Below are 16,490 nucleotides of genomic sequence, written 5' to 3' on the forward strand. Positions count from 1 at the left end.
TCCTGTTAGATGGTGATAACCTTTATTCTGTTAGAAGGTTATTTTATTATGCAGTATTTTCATTATTTCTGAAATAACACAGATACGTACAGAAGGCACTTACAAAAACAAGTAATATCACAGATGCTGTTATAACAAACATTAAATTACTGATTGAAAAACAACAGAATGATAAAGACAAGAAATGACAGCACCATTGGCAACTCTTGAACTGTACATCTCAAATGAAACGTAGCATGATTTGAATCTACAGTACAATTGAAACAATACTCATGTGTTATCAATGTAATAATGCCCAAGCTATGCTTTAAGTTAATCATCGAGATAAACGTTACAAAGTCAACAGTTTAGATTTATCCTTTCACTAGTCAGAGGTTTGCTTTATTTTACTTGTTAGGCTTTGTGGTTTGAGCTCTGTGCAAGTCCTGGTACATCTCTGTCAAGCGAGTGGCTTCCCTCTGTCCTGACAGCAAAGCACCATGGGTAGTGGAATAGTATTTTCTGTGGGTGGCCTCTCCGGCAAACAGGACCTGCAGGGGCTGATGGGGGGGGGGGGGGGGGGGGAGAAACCACTTTCAAAACAAGATCCGTCCGTGTCAGCTTTGGCACAGTTTGCCTCTTGTGCAGCACTATTTTCTGCTTCCATCACCGCTTCGCCCTGAGCGCGCCGCACGCGGGCGGCTACAGTAACTTGAGGTTGTAAATATGACTGGACCGAAGGACTTGAGCGGAAAAGGTCGCGCTGTTCCTTCGGCGGTGTCATGTGAGCGCGCGGACCCCCCGCTGACCCTCCCCTCGCCCGCGGGGCGTCGGGTTTCGTAGTCTAGACCGCCGGCCAGGACGTGGCGCTTCGAACCCTCCTGACACCAGCTGTATTTGCTCTGCGTGTCTCGGGATGTGACACGGTGGTGATGAAACGGCCACATTGGCCAGATGCTCTCTGAGTGTGTGCAGGAATTGTAAACAGCCCAATGTACAGTCAGTGACAACACTAATGGAGAAGCAGCTGCTTCCCAATCCAACACAGGGATTATTTAATACTGTACATAGACGGACGCATGCACAGTGATGGAAAATACTACTATACGTGTTTAACTGCTGAGCTCATGTCAGTAAGTGTGTGTGGTGCTTGTCTCACCAGAGTCTTGGTGCTATTGGCGTAAGGCAGCGGCATGGCCAGCCTCTCGCAGTCCCCGCCGCTGGAGCCCACCCTGGTGAAGGAGTAGGAGCCTCGGATGTACGGGTTGCTGCCCCACGAGGAGCGCAGGATGCGCCGGGGCTTTGGAATGTCAGGGTTCCCTGCAGACAGAGGAGAGGCGGCGTCAGAGTGGGGGAGGGGGAGGTGGTGGTCCAGCGCCTGGCAGAGCCGGACCAGTTGACCCGTGACCCTCCGCGAGGCACCGGCGAGTCTACGCGTGATTAGCAGCAGCTGAAGGGATTGAAGCCCAGCGGCGGCGTGAGTGAGTGAGTGAGTGAGTGAGTGAGTGAGTGAGTGAGTGAGTGAGTGAGTGAGTGAGTGAGTGAGTGAGTGAGTGAGTGAGTGAGTGAGTGAGTGAGTGAGCTGAGCTACAGGTGGAGCTGACATCACCGTGACGTGAGTCACTGCTTCCTGAGAAAGCTCTTTACCGAGAAGCAGCGCTGGGAGTTTGCCTCTGTTGTAATCTCCTGCCTGATGGCACCCATGAGTCATGTGACAAAGCTTTTGTCTGTTGCAACCGACATGTGGAACCTCTGATGCTCTGGGAGCTATGAGTTCTAGATAACCGGTGGCAGTGACACAGAATGAGCCTGAGTGGAGGCTCTCGTGTCATGTCTGTTTGTTTCCCAAAGAAAAAAAGGGGGATTGATCGAATGTCAGTGAAAGTAAAAGCCCTTATCTACAGCAGACCGGTTACTTACTACTCGCTCTACACAAAAGCAGACACCTGACTCCTCCAGCTTTATTATCTGTCAGCCTATTTTGATGAGAAAAGCTGCTTACATCACCGCTGAAGCCTGTGTCATTTCCTTCATATGTAACACAATGAGCAGCCAATCCGAGTCACGGCTCGTATGAGTCACTGCTGACGGGCTTGGTCTTATCTTACAGAGGCTGCCGTGTTAGTTTCACATGAGGGTTTCAAAAAAGAAGAAGAAGTAGAGTGGAAACAAAAGTTCACCCTCTCTTGTGTAAACAACAGCTCAGCAGTCAAGTCCGGTTGTTTCTAGCAGCAGTGTTTCAACATGCGTCCTGACCTGTAAAGCGCCTCAGCAGCTCAGTGCAGGTCTCGGCCACCGTCTCGTCGTCGCAGCGCTCCATGTACAGCGCTTCCTGCCCGCAGATCCAGCCGCTCAGCATGTGGCCGTAGCGCTCGGGCGGGTAGAGGACGTCGAAGCTGCAGATCTTCTTGTACCACAGCTCCTCGGGGTAGACCGGCTGCTCCAGCTGGGCCTCGTCCTCCCACACAAACTGGATGCTGTTGCACTCGGGGCTCCAGAAGGGCTCTTCAAACTCCAGGAATATCTTGTTGGTGGTGCTGATGCCCAGCTTCTCGATGGCGAGCACCTTGTCCTCGGGCAGGGAGGGCGAGAACATGGCCTCGTGGTTTTGCTTCAGGACGCCCAGGGAGGAGGTGACGATCACGTGGTCGGCAGGGATCCACTCCTCGTCCTCGCACTCCACGTAAATGGGGTGGCCAAGGATCAGGGGGTCCTGCTGGGTGTGGCAGCGCTTCTCGTTGTGGTTGTTGTCCTGGTGGACGTCGCCGCTCTTGGCGGTCGCCTCCTGATGCTCGGCCGAGTAGTTCCAGTGGATGCAGCGGACCGCTTTGCTAAGGCAGATGGTTCTGGAAGGGATGTCCTGGGCCAGGAGCTCCACGATCTTCATGAAACCTTCGGGAATGACGTAGTGCGCGCCAGGGATCTCTGTCCACTCTCCAAACTCACTCAGAGACACCTCATCCATACTGGGAGAGCTGCTTTCACAGCTCTCCACCTGCAACATGACACCGCGTCAGGACAGCTGACTTCAGTGACGACAGCCAATGTTCTGGCGCTGGTTCTTGTGCCACCGCTCACCTTGAGGTACTGCTGAAGCATGGACAGTTTGAGCCTCTTGGTGCCCTCGGAGTCATCGGGATCCGTCGTGATCTTCTTGCGCAGCACGTCCCGTGTGAAGATGCCGACGCTGTTCTGGCTCTCGGCACAAACTGGCTTGCCATTCTGGAAGAATTCCTGAGTCAGCTCATACACCTAAAGGGGGTGAGAGTGAAGAGACGGGGGGATAATCAGGAGGAAGAAGAAAGAGGAAGGATGTAGAGAAAGCAGGGGAGAAGAAAACAGGAAGCAGAGGCACCAGTTTGGTTCAGTTCAGGGCGGATCTGATCAGGTCCGCACTTGACTCTCTCTACGGTAGTTTATTGGAGGTTGAGCAACACCCAACTCGCCTACAGGAGCTCATCGCGAAAGAGCAGAATATAAAAGAGGTGTCAGAAATGGACAAAGCAAAGGGGGCGTGTGAAAGGTCATAGTGTTCAACTGATCTTCTCTGTCGTTTTCCAGAAAGCAGCAGCTCAAAACAACCTCGATTCGTCACGTCAAAACAAGATTCGCTTTAAGGTCACAGACTCGAGTTTCAAATCTAAATATTTGGCGGATATATGGAAGTGCATGGTTCTTATCAGCGTCTACATTTTAAATGTAACAACAATTTTGTCTGCAACAACAACTGAAGGAAAAAGGGTCAATTAATCACTCAAATGCCACAGTTGCATTCAAGTCCTGCGAGTGTTTTCTGTTTTTTTTTTTTGTTTTTTTTTGTTTGTGCTGTCATAACTCCACTTTTCAGTTCGGTGCCATTGTTCGCAAGAGAAAGCAAGAACATTTTGGTTGCAGCTTTGCGGCGGGTTCACAAAAACAAAATGTCTGCTTTTGTACGTTTTCCCTCTAAACGCATTTCCAGACTTCTACCCCAGTTTAACTATAAGAGCAGAAGCTGCTGACGAGCAAAGAATGGACTGAGCTAAAAGGCCATTCCTTCCAGATCATCGTGCCTTGGTGGTCACTTCATCTGAGCCACTCACAGTCAGGATATATTTAGTAATGCTGTGAGCACAGATCTGGTGCAGAGCATCATATATGAGCTCCTTCGCAACCTTTCCTGATTTGTTTCCCCTGCAGAGGCTTCACATACAGTTGAATCCCCACACTGTTTGTTTTATTGTTTCATTTTCTTGATAAAAGGCTGAACATTGGCTGAACATGTGGCTGTTGTGCTCCCCTCACCTCGTTGTACAGGTCGCTGAACTCCTCCACCAGGTCCTTGGGGATCCTCTTGCCGACGTTGGTCTGGTAGTGGGCCACCCCATTCTTGGTGTACAGGCTGATGCGGCCCACGCTCCTCTCCCCGTCGGTGGTGTGCTCCAGCAGCCCATTGTCCTCTGCCATGTGATACACTGGGTTCCCATTGGCACCATGGATCCAGGTGGCTCCAAGCTCCAAAGTAGTTTGTCCTACGACACAGAAAAGTGGTCACTGAAGATGTTTCATGGTAAAAAGTGCAATATTGAAACTTCTACTTCTGCTTCTCTTAATGTGAGGTTTCCATGTAACAGGGCAGGTTTTTTTACACGTCATTTACTTCGTGTGGAGACAGTAACAGATGCTGTTCCCTGCTTGTTTCATCTTGTATCATTGTATCAAAAAAAGCAAGATTACTCTAGGTCTGAGTCTTACAGTAGTGTGGCTTTTTAAAGACTGGTTCACTGAGTTGAACGTTGTCCATGTACAGTAAATGTCTTCAAATGACATCGGGGGAAAATACAGCACTTTTAATTGGAAAGAGACCATCACAGATTAGAATCTAACTCCTCTTCGTTGTGGCGCCAACTTCTCTCAGAAGAGTCTTTGTCTTATGTCTCTTAAGTCTTATGTGTCAGTACTCAAAAAGTGTTTTATGGGGATTTAACTAAACGAGCTGGGAAAGAGAATGTTTTTCTACTAAACATACGAACAGAATCAAGCAGTACACAATTGAATGTGTCTTGTGTGTAAATTAAACTCCATATATTATCACAGTCTGTCATGTACTGAACTCCAGGTGACACGTTCGCTCACCGTGTCGAACGCTGTGAACTCGTCCGCCGATGTGGTCTAGCGCCTCTAGGACCGTTACATCCGTGAAGCCGTCTTCCAGTAGAACCCTAGTCGCAGCGAGGCCGGCCAAGCCAGCGCCGATCACTACTATTCGAGGCTGCCGATGAGTGCGTAGGCCGCTACTAAGGGGATCATCAGTGCTGTCTGAGGAAATTTCACAACTTTGCATGCCGTCCAAACTCTTCTTCGTTGGGCCTGAGGACAAATTAGGGACAATGTTAAAAGTGGACCACTCAACACAAGGTCATGCATATAAAACAAAACAATAGAATCCTGGATAACGGTGTTTCACTTTACTATGAAAACATCATTGTGCTGGAGTTGGATCATCTGTATGAGGCTCATACAGTTTATTCAGGCTTGACTGTACACAATTCATTATAGCTGATAAGTGCTGCTTATTGGTTCTTCCCTGAAATGGGCCACATGTAATTCTGTGTTTATCACTGTGATTTGCTTAATTCAAAGTCATATTCCATGACATGTTTGCATCATTACATCGACCAGCTGCATTTCCGACTCCGTGGCACTGTTCATTGAGCCTGAGGCCAAATTAGAAGCTTTGATAACACCCTGTTATTTCTCCCAGAGAACACAAATAAAGGATTTCTTACTGCCGACTCTCTAATTATACTGAAATTGCTTAAGGATACTAAAAGAGGGAAAATACACGCACAAGGAACCTCCTTATTCCAGTCAACAAGGCCGACTGGTCTGAAGGTACACAGGATCTGTCTGTAAGCACAGCCTGTTCATGCGAGGTTCGTGTGCCATTAAACAGGCCTGTTCTTCCCTGACCGGACACACATGTGACGTAACACGTTGCCAGTTACTACAGATACTGGCTTTACTAGGAATCTTTGAACCTTCTGCGTGGAATACAACCACCGTCACGGCTGATCAGCGACCACACAAAGGAGGAACACGTGGCTAGAATGTTGATGTGGACAGTTGTTTGGTTTGAAGTATTTAGGAAACGATAAGTCTGAAGCTAGAACCATAACATTTAAAGTAGCATTTAATCAACTTAATGCCTTAATGGCTTGTACTGACTAAATCAGCTTTCGGATTTTTCATGCATCCAAATCACTTACGCTGATTGTTTTCCATTGCTTGTGCATATTTCTCAGTCGCGGCCTGCTGCTGTAGTTCCCACACTTTGCTGCTTGAATGTCAGAATGACATCTTTGTAAGTACCAAATAAAGCCAGGTTTCAGTTCCAGTTCTGGCATTTTCTCTCATACTAATGCTTTGTATCAAACACAACAGGTTCCAAGAATTCAAGACTGAAGCGTCAACGCGAATATAGTCATTCACTGGCTTCGAAGAAAAGTCCAGCATGACACCGGGTGATGACGGCTGGAACAATTAGCTAATGATAATGAACTGGTAGCAGAACGATAGAAGAGGTAAAATTAGGTTTATGTGACGCAAACCGTCTCTAACAAAAGGCCCCAGTGTGATTGTTGGTGATTGCTTATTGAATCAGTGCTTTTAAATGAAGGCTATGTGTTTGTTTCCTGAGCTGCTAGTAATAAATAATAAAATAATAGACAAATAATAAAATAATAGTCTAATAACAGATGTACAGTACAATATTTGCTTCCTTGCCCTTGAGATTACAGAGACACCGGTTAAAGATGAGGGTCATGACACAGGTACATCACTAAACTCTGTTTGACCTTTGACCTCTGCAGACTAGTTTCTGTGTGTTTCCAGTGGATTTATTGTCTGCTTCCAGTCACAGGATTAAGGTACTGACATGTATCCTTAAAGTCCATGCTTTAAATCTAGAGCGCCTTTAAGAAAGGCTTCACTTCGCACCCCTTAATTGCTTAAACTGTGATTTCCCTGTGCTGAATGGCAGCTGTAGTTCACAGAGACCATCTCATCCATTATTCCTGCGGCCTCGCCGACAGATTGCGCCTCCCTCCCTGGTTTGCCTCTAATTCCATGGCTGGTTAATACACTCGCCACATGCCACCACTACACGCTCTACAAAACCACGGCAGATTAATGTGTGGGCCGGCCTTGGGCAGGCTGCTCCGGGTGGGGTGGAGTGAGGAGGAGGGGGAGGGAGGCAGGCTAATACTGACCTAGAAATTGTAATCTACAGTACAACGCTGGTGGCCTTTCCTCAAGCTGGGGTCAGGCCCGAGGAGCCGTATCTTAAATAACTGTGTCCTTTGTCTCTTCCTCCCTCCTTTAATCACACTCACAGTTCTCTCCAGCTGTGTCCACAATCGCATCTGCATTTCCTCTATCAGTCCCATGTGAATGTTAGCATGATAACAAACGTATCCGCTTCCCTAAATTAAAGTGAAGAGCAACAGCATGCTTCGTTTTATCCTGATGAAAGCCAGACATTTCAGGCGACTCTCCCAGCTCCGATATTTCTAAGCTGATGATGATGGAGTGGAGGCAAGACACACACACGCACACACACGCACACACACACACACACACACACACACACACACACACACACACACACACACACACCTACTCCAAAGCAGACTAGATGTTCCCCTGGTGCAGATAAGGAGGAGTAGAGTGGACTGGGAGGAGACTATTACCAGTATCTGAGGCTCATAACCAGTGACAAGCTCAACATCACTCAAACAACACAGTAAAAGTATATTACATTCATTTGTCTAACAAAGAAAATGACAAAAACACGACTCACACTGAAAATAATCACTGATATAACATTGTAGATTCTGCTTCTAAAGTCGCTATTTATAGAGGTTTTCAAAGATTTCAATGATGGAAAATATTTTTCCTTGAGTTTTTATAGTTTGACACATCTATAAAACAATGACTTAGTCGTGACTCACTAAGCTACTATTTACCCCATGTTGCACTCAAAGGGTGGATCGCACTGATCCACTTTATGTCAGCCTATGGTGCCACGTATAAGATGCGAGAAGAGTCAGCGGCTCGAAACAAAGCGGCCAACTTCACCGAGTTGCTCCGGCCGATTGTGCGTAAAACAAAACACGTGGAGCGGCGCCGACGAAACCCAAACGCAGTTAAACGCACATAAAGGAGAAATCCACCTGGTTCCAGCCGCAGCACTTTTGTCCGGTTCAACGCAAGCGGCGACCCACAGCCCATCAGTGCTGATCGGACGTGTCGGCCGTGGGCTCAGATTTGTTTTCGCGCAGCGCTTTTGCGCGTCCACGCGAGCGCAAAACAACTGGATGACATACGTTGTTACGCGTAAGTGAAGGGTCGCTGGCGGCGCTGACAACTACGGTAAATACGCCGATCACACTGTGTTATCAGCCGTGAGCACTGATACAGGCTGTTCTTTGAGTTAACCCCACGGTCGCCGCGCTCGACATCACCGTCCCGTTAAATAATCGTTTCGGGAAACGTGTTATTTTTCTGTCCGCGCGGCGCAGCTGTTACCTGACTCTCTTGGTCTTCAGCTTTAAAACCTCTGAGGGCTCCGCTTTCCTTTGTGCAGTTTCCCCTCAGCCCGGGTCCGCTTTGTATTTATGCTTGGAAACCAGAAGCAGCCAGTTTTTCCGTGGCCACTGCCTCCTCATTAATAAAACATGAGGAGAAGATGACGGCTTCTGAGTGATAATACATGAGCATGAGTATGTATGCAAATACACGCCCTCACACAGAGAGGCTGTTAATCCATAGTAATACTTCATATGTTCATGGGCTGGAATTGTATAACTATCCTAAGTATTTAAGCAAAAGTAACAATTAAAAAAAAATAGGAAGGCCCTAGAGCCCACAAACATATTTCTGTGAAGATAAGCGTGACAACTTTATCACAATCAAGTCCAAACAAGTATAGTCACCCTCACAGAACATATGAAATATGAAAAAAAAATCTAAAATGAAACACAACACTTAACATCTAAGATTCACAGTTGTTTACATGGTAGTTGGGGTAAAGTGTGCATTGCGAAGCACTATTTTAAATCTTTGACGGTTTCGCTGGTGCTTTTGTTTGATGGGTGGGAAATCCGTTGGGAAGCGTGTTTGTTTCGGTGGCTCGACCCCTTATCTTCGCCAACGAGCCGCCCCTCAGCTGTTTTGTCTCCAGGTCCAAGACCCCAGATCAACAGGAAGCCACGCGGACGACTCGCCGCACCTCTCGGATGTCATCAGCGTTTGTCTGTGTGTGAGCCAACGCTTGCTGAGGTCGCCTTCGCAGGTTGCCTCCCTTCCTGTTGGCTGCTGAGGGGAGGAAGTGTCTGAGACAATCGCTGGAATCGTGGGCAGATGTTTGCAGCTTTCATCCGTTTCCCATTTTACCTGTTTGAAGAAGTGGTTTCACGCGAGGTTCGGTTGTGTCACTAGGTCTCACACTAAGGTTAAGGCCTCAACATTAAAAAATAAAGTCATGCAATGTATCCATGCTATACCTCAGAAAACAAATAGAAAATAACCGAATTAAATATTATTAAATATATATATTAAATATTATAAAATAAATTCATGAATTCTGAACACATGAATTCAGTAGATCTGGTTTACACATGAATCATAACACAATCTTAACACAAATGCAGAGTTTTAGCTGCTGTAAAGCAGATTTATCTCACTGTCAACAATGAAAACAGTCTCGTTTAATCAAACGAGACATGATAAATGTTTCTTGACTCAACTACGCATTAATGGATGCGATAACTGAAATCTTTTGGAACCAGCGCCCAGGTGTTAATAAGGAAAGTTGAGCCCTGCAATAAACATCAGATGAACATAATAAGGTCATTGTCCTGCTGTAAAACGAACTTTGATCAGTGGGTCATTGATCACGTCACCGGCTTTGAGCTGATTAAATGTCCTTAATTTTGCTTTCATTGTGTTTCGTTATCTCCTTTTTTATGAGTTGTGGTCAGAATTTGTCAGTGAAGACAGGGTATTGGTCGTGGGCCGATCTTGTGTTTGGAAACATTTGGTTCCCTGATAAGAGATAACAAAAGCCTGCAGTTATCTAGTTTCTTCAATTTGAATGGGAAATTGACATCAGGCTGCAGCTTCACATGCCTTGGTCTGCAGGACTAACAATAAGCCTCTGCCGTAGTTCTTATTGTCTTATAGCTCTTCTGCCGAACCCTTGCTTGATCTGAAGCACACCGATGCAGACCCATGTGACTCTGTGATTCCAAATGAGTCATATTCTATAATTTTGTGGCCAGTCATTCTAACGTCTATACTTTAACCCCACTGAAACCTATCTGAGGTGAATGTTCATTTGAATATGAACATTCACAAGCTTTAAAGCACAAATGTCTAAATTAATGAATGCGACCGTCGTGAAGATTTTTCTCACCCTCTCATCCTCATCCTGTCATTCGATTTCTACGCTCTCCCTGTGCTCTAGCGGCTGTAAGCTATTAGCTGGAAAGTGATTGTGCTTTTGTACATCAGATCTGTAGCAACATGTCAAGAGAGTTTTATTTTGAAAGTGAATACCCTACAGTAAGTAAGTGGTCAGCTCAGCTGCCACATTACTGCTACCACTGATGGTTAAAGAGCAAAAGAACCGCAGGAGCTTCTAACTGATGCAGATTAAACAAGCAGCCGGCCTTTTATCGAGCATTACGCAAGTGCAATGCATTTACAGGATGTCCCAGCAGAGGTGACGTGATTAGCACGTGAATATGCATGTGTTGGCTGCTTAATTAAAGTGCAGAGGAACGCTGGCGTGGGACTGGAGGAGCGGTTGGACCATGAAAAAGGCCCCTCTGTTTGTGGCTCCACCGGGGGACAGAGACTTGGCATTGTGAGCCTGGCCGGCAGTGGGTTACTGTATTGTCCATCCATTTCCCACCTCTCTTGCACAGCCACGCACCAGGGAGGAGGAAGAAAGTGGCGTTTCATTGATAGTCCGGTCAGAGTGTGCACAGGAACTCAGCGAGGAGGAGAGTCGGTCAGCTGACTACTGCCTTTCATGATCCCCAGCAACAGGCAACCTGCATGAATGCTACGGAGTGACTCATTGCCCCCCGCTCATCCATGAAGCACCAATCAGAGCGCAGCCATGAAGCCAGGTTGTTGTTATAGTGTAACTCGCTTTTAAACTTCAAGGTCCTCTGCAAGTGGAAAATACACACTAATGAGTCAGCTGCTGAAAGCGACAAAGATCAGCGGAGGCCATTTGTCAAGGGCCAATGAAAACGCCACCTGCCTCATGTACTCGTTCTAATTTCTGCACCTTAAATGGCGAGTTGGTTGCACTTCTGAAGGTTTATAGTTGACAGTAATGAAAGTGAAAAACATATAAGAGGGTTCAGCAGACTTTCTTTCTGTGTGGGGTTCATTTTAAACTCTCCTCCAAGCTAATGCTGCTTTGTTTGGCTCTTTAGCCGGAAATGCTAACAATGAATTCAGTTTTCCTGAGCACAGTTACTGTTGCTAAGCTATAATTTAAAACTGATGGGTTTGTGCACGCACGCACACACACACACACACGCGCGCGCACACACACACACACACACACACACACACACACACACACACACACACACACACACACACACACACACACATAACAAAAGTAAATTAATCATAAGAAATTGAAAAACATGTTTATTTTTCATTGACAGACGGCATTTACAGCCTCTTATTCTGTTCCGTTCCCTTTTGTGTTCACTGTCACACCACCGGTTGCGCAACCGGTCTTGGCCAGAAGTCTGAGTTTTGTGTTGTTGTAGTGTAACAGGGAGCCCTGTTCTGAAGTGGCTTGGCCAAGTCCTTCCCCCTGAAACCGATGCTCCCACCCCCCACACCAGCGTCCCGCTGCGCTGCCTCCCCCATGAGTCACAACCACTTACTGTATGTACAGGTGGTATGTTGTGAAAGTAGCGTTATCCTCCTTAGAAAACACAGCAACAAATGAAACGCTGACAAGTTAAGGTTAAGTAAATATGTTTGAAATATTGGGACAGTACTAGTTAAACTGGTTTTGTGGCGATAAATCCTGTTGTTCATGTTGTGCATGTTCAATGAGTTGCATCAAGGTAAATGTCCTCCTTGACTATTTGACATCCGGGTATGGATGAGGCCTTATCCCATCTATCACCATTATTTATTTGCCTACACAAAGAGGCAGGTCAAAGCATATTCAAGCTGAGGTAGAAGATCAGAGTGTGTTTTCTGTGTTTTGGATTGAAGGTGAAGCGTGTGCAGAAAGCTGAGATGGGTCGCGGCAAACCTCCACACTCCCCTCAACCTCTCTCCCCGTGAGGATCACGTTGTTGGATAACAACATGGTGCTAAAGAATCAAGTGGAAAAGTCAGTAGATGCACAACTGTGCTCCTGCAACCATTGCTAGGCCAAATTAGAAAGAATGAAATGAATGAAACACAGAAAGGGTTTTGAATTAACCTGCTACTGTGGTTTGTGTGGCAACTCACTATTTTCATTTTGTTTAATTGCATCACCCCTCGAATTTAACAAGACCTACAAGCAGAGGGATTATGAGAATTGGCACTGAGCTAACAAACCTCCTCTAAATGCAGTGAGAAAAGAAAACAAACGCAGGCACAGTGATGTAAACATAGAGATGCTTGTAGAGGGTGCAGGAGAAAGGAATCCAGATGATTTAGCAGGTTTTCACTGCAAGGCTTTTTTAGGCAAGGCTTGATTTACTTCTCAAGACACAGACTCCAACCTGCAACTAGCAAGGTATTAAAACAGTTTGTCGTTCTGGACAAAAATGTTGAATTAGTTAATAAAAATACCAAATAATGATGTTTGAGTGTGTGATGAGTGTAGACAGTATGCAAGAAAAAGTGTATTAATCATTCTGTGTGCAGCATGTGGTACAGGCACCATGTAAGATTGGGGACTTCCTATATCATGGATGACAAGAGAGAGAGAGAGAGAGAGAGAGAGAGAGAGAGGTTTACCTGAACTAAGTGGGGAAAGCGTTGAGGAAGTGAACTGTGTGCTAAAAGGTTTAAAGGCAGGAAGTGGACAATAGAGATATGAATCAAAGAGGAGCACAATATTAAATATAGTTCCTTGCTCACCTTTGTCTCGAAGAGCAAAAATAAAACAAACAGAAATGAATGAAAAAATGAAACGGTAATGGCATTATGGCTTATCCTGTGCTCCTGCACATCAACGGGAGGGAAATATCCCGATAACCTTCCTTGACCTGAGTATTTCAGAAGTGCAGGAAGGGGATGACGGACCAACACCCTGATGCACTGGTGTTTGACCTGCAGCTGAAAATGTCCCTGTCAGTCACCATCGACCAGTGGACAAAGCAAATAAAATACATACGTGAATGTAAGAGCTGCTATTTCTGTACGTCAGCGTATAAGGTCTCAATACTTACAACGCATAACATTCAAATTTAATGCATTTTCTTTAATAAAATAAAAAAAATGTTTATTTTAAAGGCAAACTACAGTGTATCTATAGAGGTCATTGCTTGCAGCAACGCTCCACATACTTTGCTCTGTGTGAGGTGGGCAAACACCCTCCGGTTTCTACCTATTTGTCACTGGATACGCTGTCTCGTCTCAGGGCTGTGTGCGTCTTCCATGACCATGAACCTCTCCTGTTGCAAAACACACACTGCAGGAGAACAACCTTGCTGATTATAAATGTCAAACAAGCTGCAGGAGTTGCTGACTCTCACATGGATATAGGAGTCTTTTGGTCTGTTTTCAGCCGGGGGCTGGCAGGTCGGTGTTACTGGTTGATGTGTAACACCGTGGGAGTGGAAAGAATGTTGACTGTTTAGTGTTAAAATGTGTTCTAACCTCATTGCTGTCGTTAAAATGACTGGAAACAATGGCACATTACATCTAAACAGACAGATAGCGAGGTTAAGGATTATGTATGAAAAAAAGAGCAAACAACAGGTTTGAGTTTAAAAATGTAGAAAAGGATGGAAATGCCTTTTTTACTGCCGAATGTAAAAAAAAAGTGGAAAGACAAGGTTTGACGCCTGCATACAGTGAATACACTACTTACTCCCTGTGTAACTATAAGTGGATGTGAACTACACACCCACTACACACTGCACTCTTTCACATTGTTCACACACTGTTTGACCCTTTGTAAACCTTCTGTGTGCTCTTTACTATTGACATGTCATGGAACAGTCAAGTTAGGTTTTACACAAGCACTGCTCATGGTTAATATAAGAATGGGTCAAATAGTTAAACCATTAATACAGGTAATAAAAGGCAGACTGTTGCTTCTTTGGAGGTGGACCCAAACTGGGACTTAGAGTTGGAACCCTTTGGCCCCTGCATATATAATAGCTGAGACTCTCTGAGTTGGAAATGTCTGATTGCTATTTTAGAGATTCATAGCATGTAATATAGTAGAGACAGCAGCTCTCGTATTCAGGAACAGTCAGAATAGCACCACCCTGCCCTCTACAGGCACAGACACGGCTAATGCGTCCCAGCCCAAAGAATCCTGCCTGATATGATTTGATCTAAACTCATTTATTATCAGGGTTCGAAAATGTCATTATTAATATTCATTTCCATTCCCTTTTTCCAAACTACCTCCTTTAGTGTCCTTGTCTTAACCATCACTCTAAACAAAAAAAATATTAACAGTCTATAGTAAAATGAATGAATTCTTTGCAGTAATAATACTTCATCTTTGCTATGTTTGTAGGTTCTGTAATTGAAAACAAGCACACAGCAAGGCTGAGATTCTTGGACGTTTCCACGGATAAATAAACTGAGCAGATAAAAAGCGGCCAGCAGGTGGCAGCACATCACCACTTCTCTGCCAGTAGAGGAGCAGTCTCCAGTTTAAACTCTGGACATAAAATACAAATGTAAATTTAAATTTGAAGAACTAGTAAAAAAAAGATGACTGATAAAACATAACCTTCATCCTGGCGCCCACTGACAGGGACATTCATTCACATATTGGTTGTGGTTTCAGGGATCTACTGAACATCACATAACGAACATCTCCTTTTCTAAAGAAATACTTAAAACAGAAAAAATAACTCATCAAATGAACACAGTACTTTCAGATATTCCCTTTTAATAGCATTATCGTTACTTATACACAATTAATTGCAGCACATGTTCATTACATCATAGTTATTAGAACCATTGTAAACTGCTAGTGGTTTTTAATGCACAATAATGAGCAATGTTAAGAAAGAACACACTGTATATATTAATTTATTATTTAAATTGTATTTCATTTCTCATGTTATTGTTGGTCACAACTCAAAAGTCTATTCTACAGTGTGACCAAACTGTAGCAGTGATCCACACAAGACAGTAGTGTATGTGCACAGCGTGACATAATGGCCTTCAACAGTATCAAGGAAGTGTAACATGGTGTTAATAAACCTCTTCTCCCCGATTCTTTTTTGAAATAATCCCTCCATTGATTCAGTACCAAGCAGCAGCCTCCTCCTGCCATCCCATGGAAGGGAAGGAGGAGCAGTGCCAGGCTTGTACCTAGTCTGCAGTCCTTCAATGGGCCTTTGTGGGTGCTGCCATCCTTACCCCCGGCCGCCCATTCAGGGGCGTCACATGGCGTTCCCACTGTGCGCCCGTGGCACAATGCAGCCCTGTCATCTGCGCCTCATTGACATGCACTCATAGCGAGGTCTATCGGGAACGCTCGTGATCCTCCACTGGTTTCAAAGGAAATGAAGTGCCGGACTGGGTGGCCAAAGTGTGGCTTCCTGGATACGCTCTTCATGTTTCTCAGGAGGAAGCGCTGGAACATGCGTGTGAGCGTTGGTGGCGGGTTCAGGATGTGTCACACAACCTCCCACGGTCGTTTAGCGTTCGTATGAACAGGGGATCAGTTCAGTTACATTTAAGACATTTACCAACTACTGATAAGTTAATGATTAATGCATCTACAGTAAGAAGAAAAACAAGACAGATGTGACTGTTATCAGACCTTTACTAAAAAAAACACAAAATTAAAAAAAAATTAAGGAGTTTGTATTGTGTTTATGAGTCTGCTGATGAGTTGTACACGGAGTGTTGAAATTTCAGAGATAAAGGGTGTTGCTTCAAATTCCCAAAGAGTCATTTTAACACATTCAGAATGAAGTGTTCCGTGTTGGAGTCATGACAGAACATATGAAATCATATGACGATATGTAAAGCAAAAAATAGAAAATAAGAAAAAGAAATGTCATAAAATGTTATTTATATGTTTTTTATTATTGATGTTGCCTCAGTTTGGCCTATGGTTGTTTCTTTTTATTTAATTCCATGAGGCTAAAAAAAACTGCGTTGGCTCTAACTGGAACATTCATTCTGAAATACTACTGCTCGCGAGCTCGCTACGTGACCGAGCGCAGCATCACCCCCCCCCCCTCTCTCTCTCTCTCTTTCTCTTTCTCTTTCCTCCTCCTCCCTGCATC

The 16,490-nt window shown here is 45.1% G+C and overlaps 1 protein-coding gene across 1 annotated transcript; it reads right to left on the reverse strand.

Moving 5' to 3' along the window:
• Positions 1-8,704, reverse strand: smox (spermine oxidase). The gene is made up of 7 exons (XM_029156641.3): positions 8,548-8,704; positions 5,095-5,328; positions 4,264-4,490; positions 3,058-3,231; positions 2,236-2,974; positions 1,139-1,299; positions 1-539 (listed from the first exon to the last, which is right to left on the reverse strand). The coding sequence occupies exons 2-7, from the start codon at positions 5,300-5,302 to the stop codon at positions 387-389; spliced, it is 1,662 nt and encodes a 553-aa protein (XP_029012474.1). The 5' UTR covers positions 5,303-5,328; positions 8,548-8,704; the 3' UTR covers positions 1-386.
• Positions 8,705-16,490: the final 7,786 nt, after the last annotated feature.

Source organism: Betta splendens, chromosome 1, assembly GCF_900634795.4.
Source record: "Betta splendens chromosome 1, fBetSpl5.4, whole genome shotgun sequence".
Taxonomy (NCBI): Eukaryota; Metazoa; Chordata; class Actinopteri; order Anabantiformes; family Osphronemidae; genus Betta; species Betta splendens.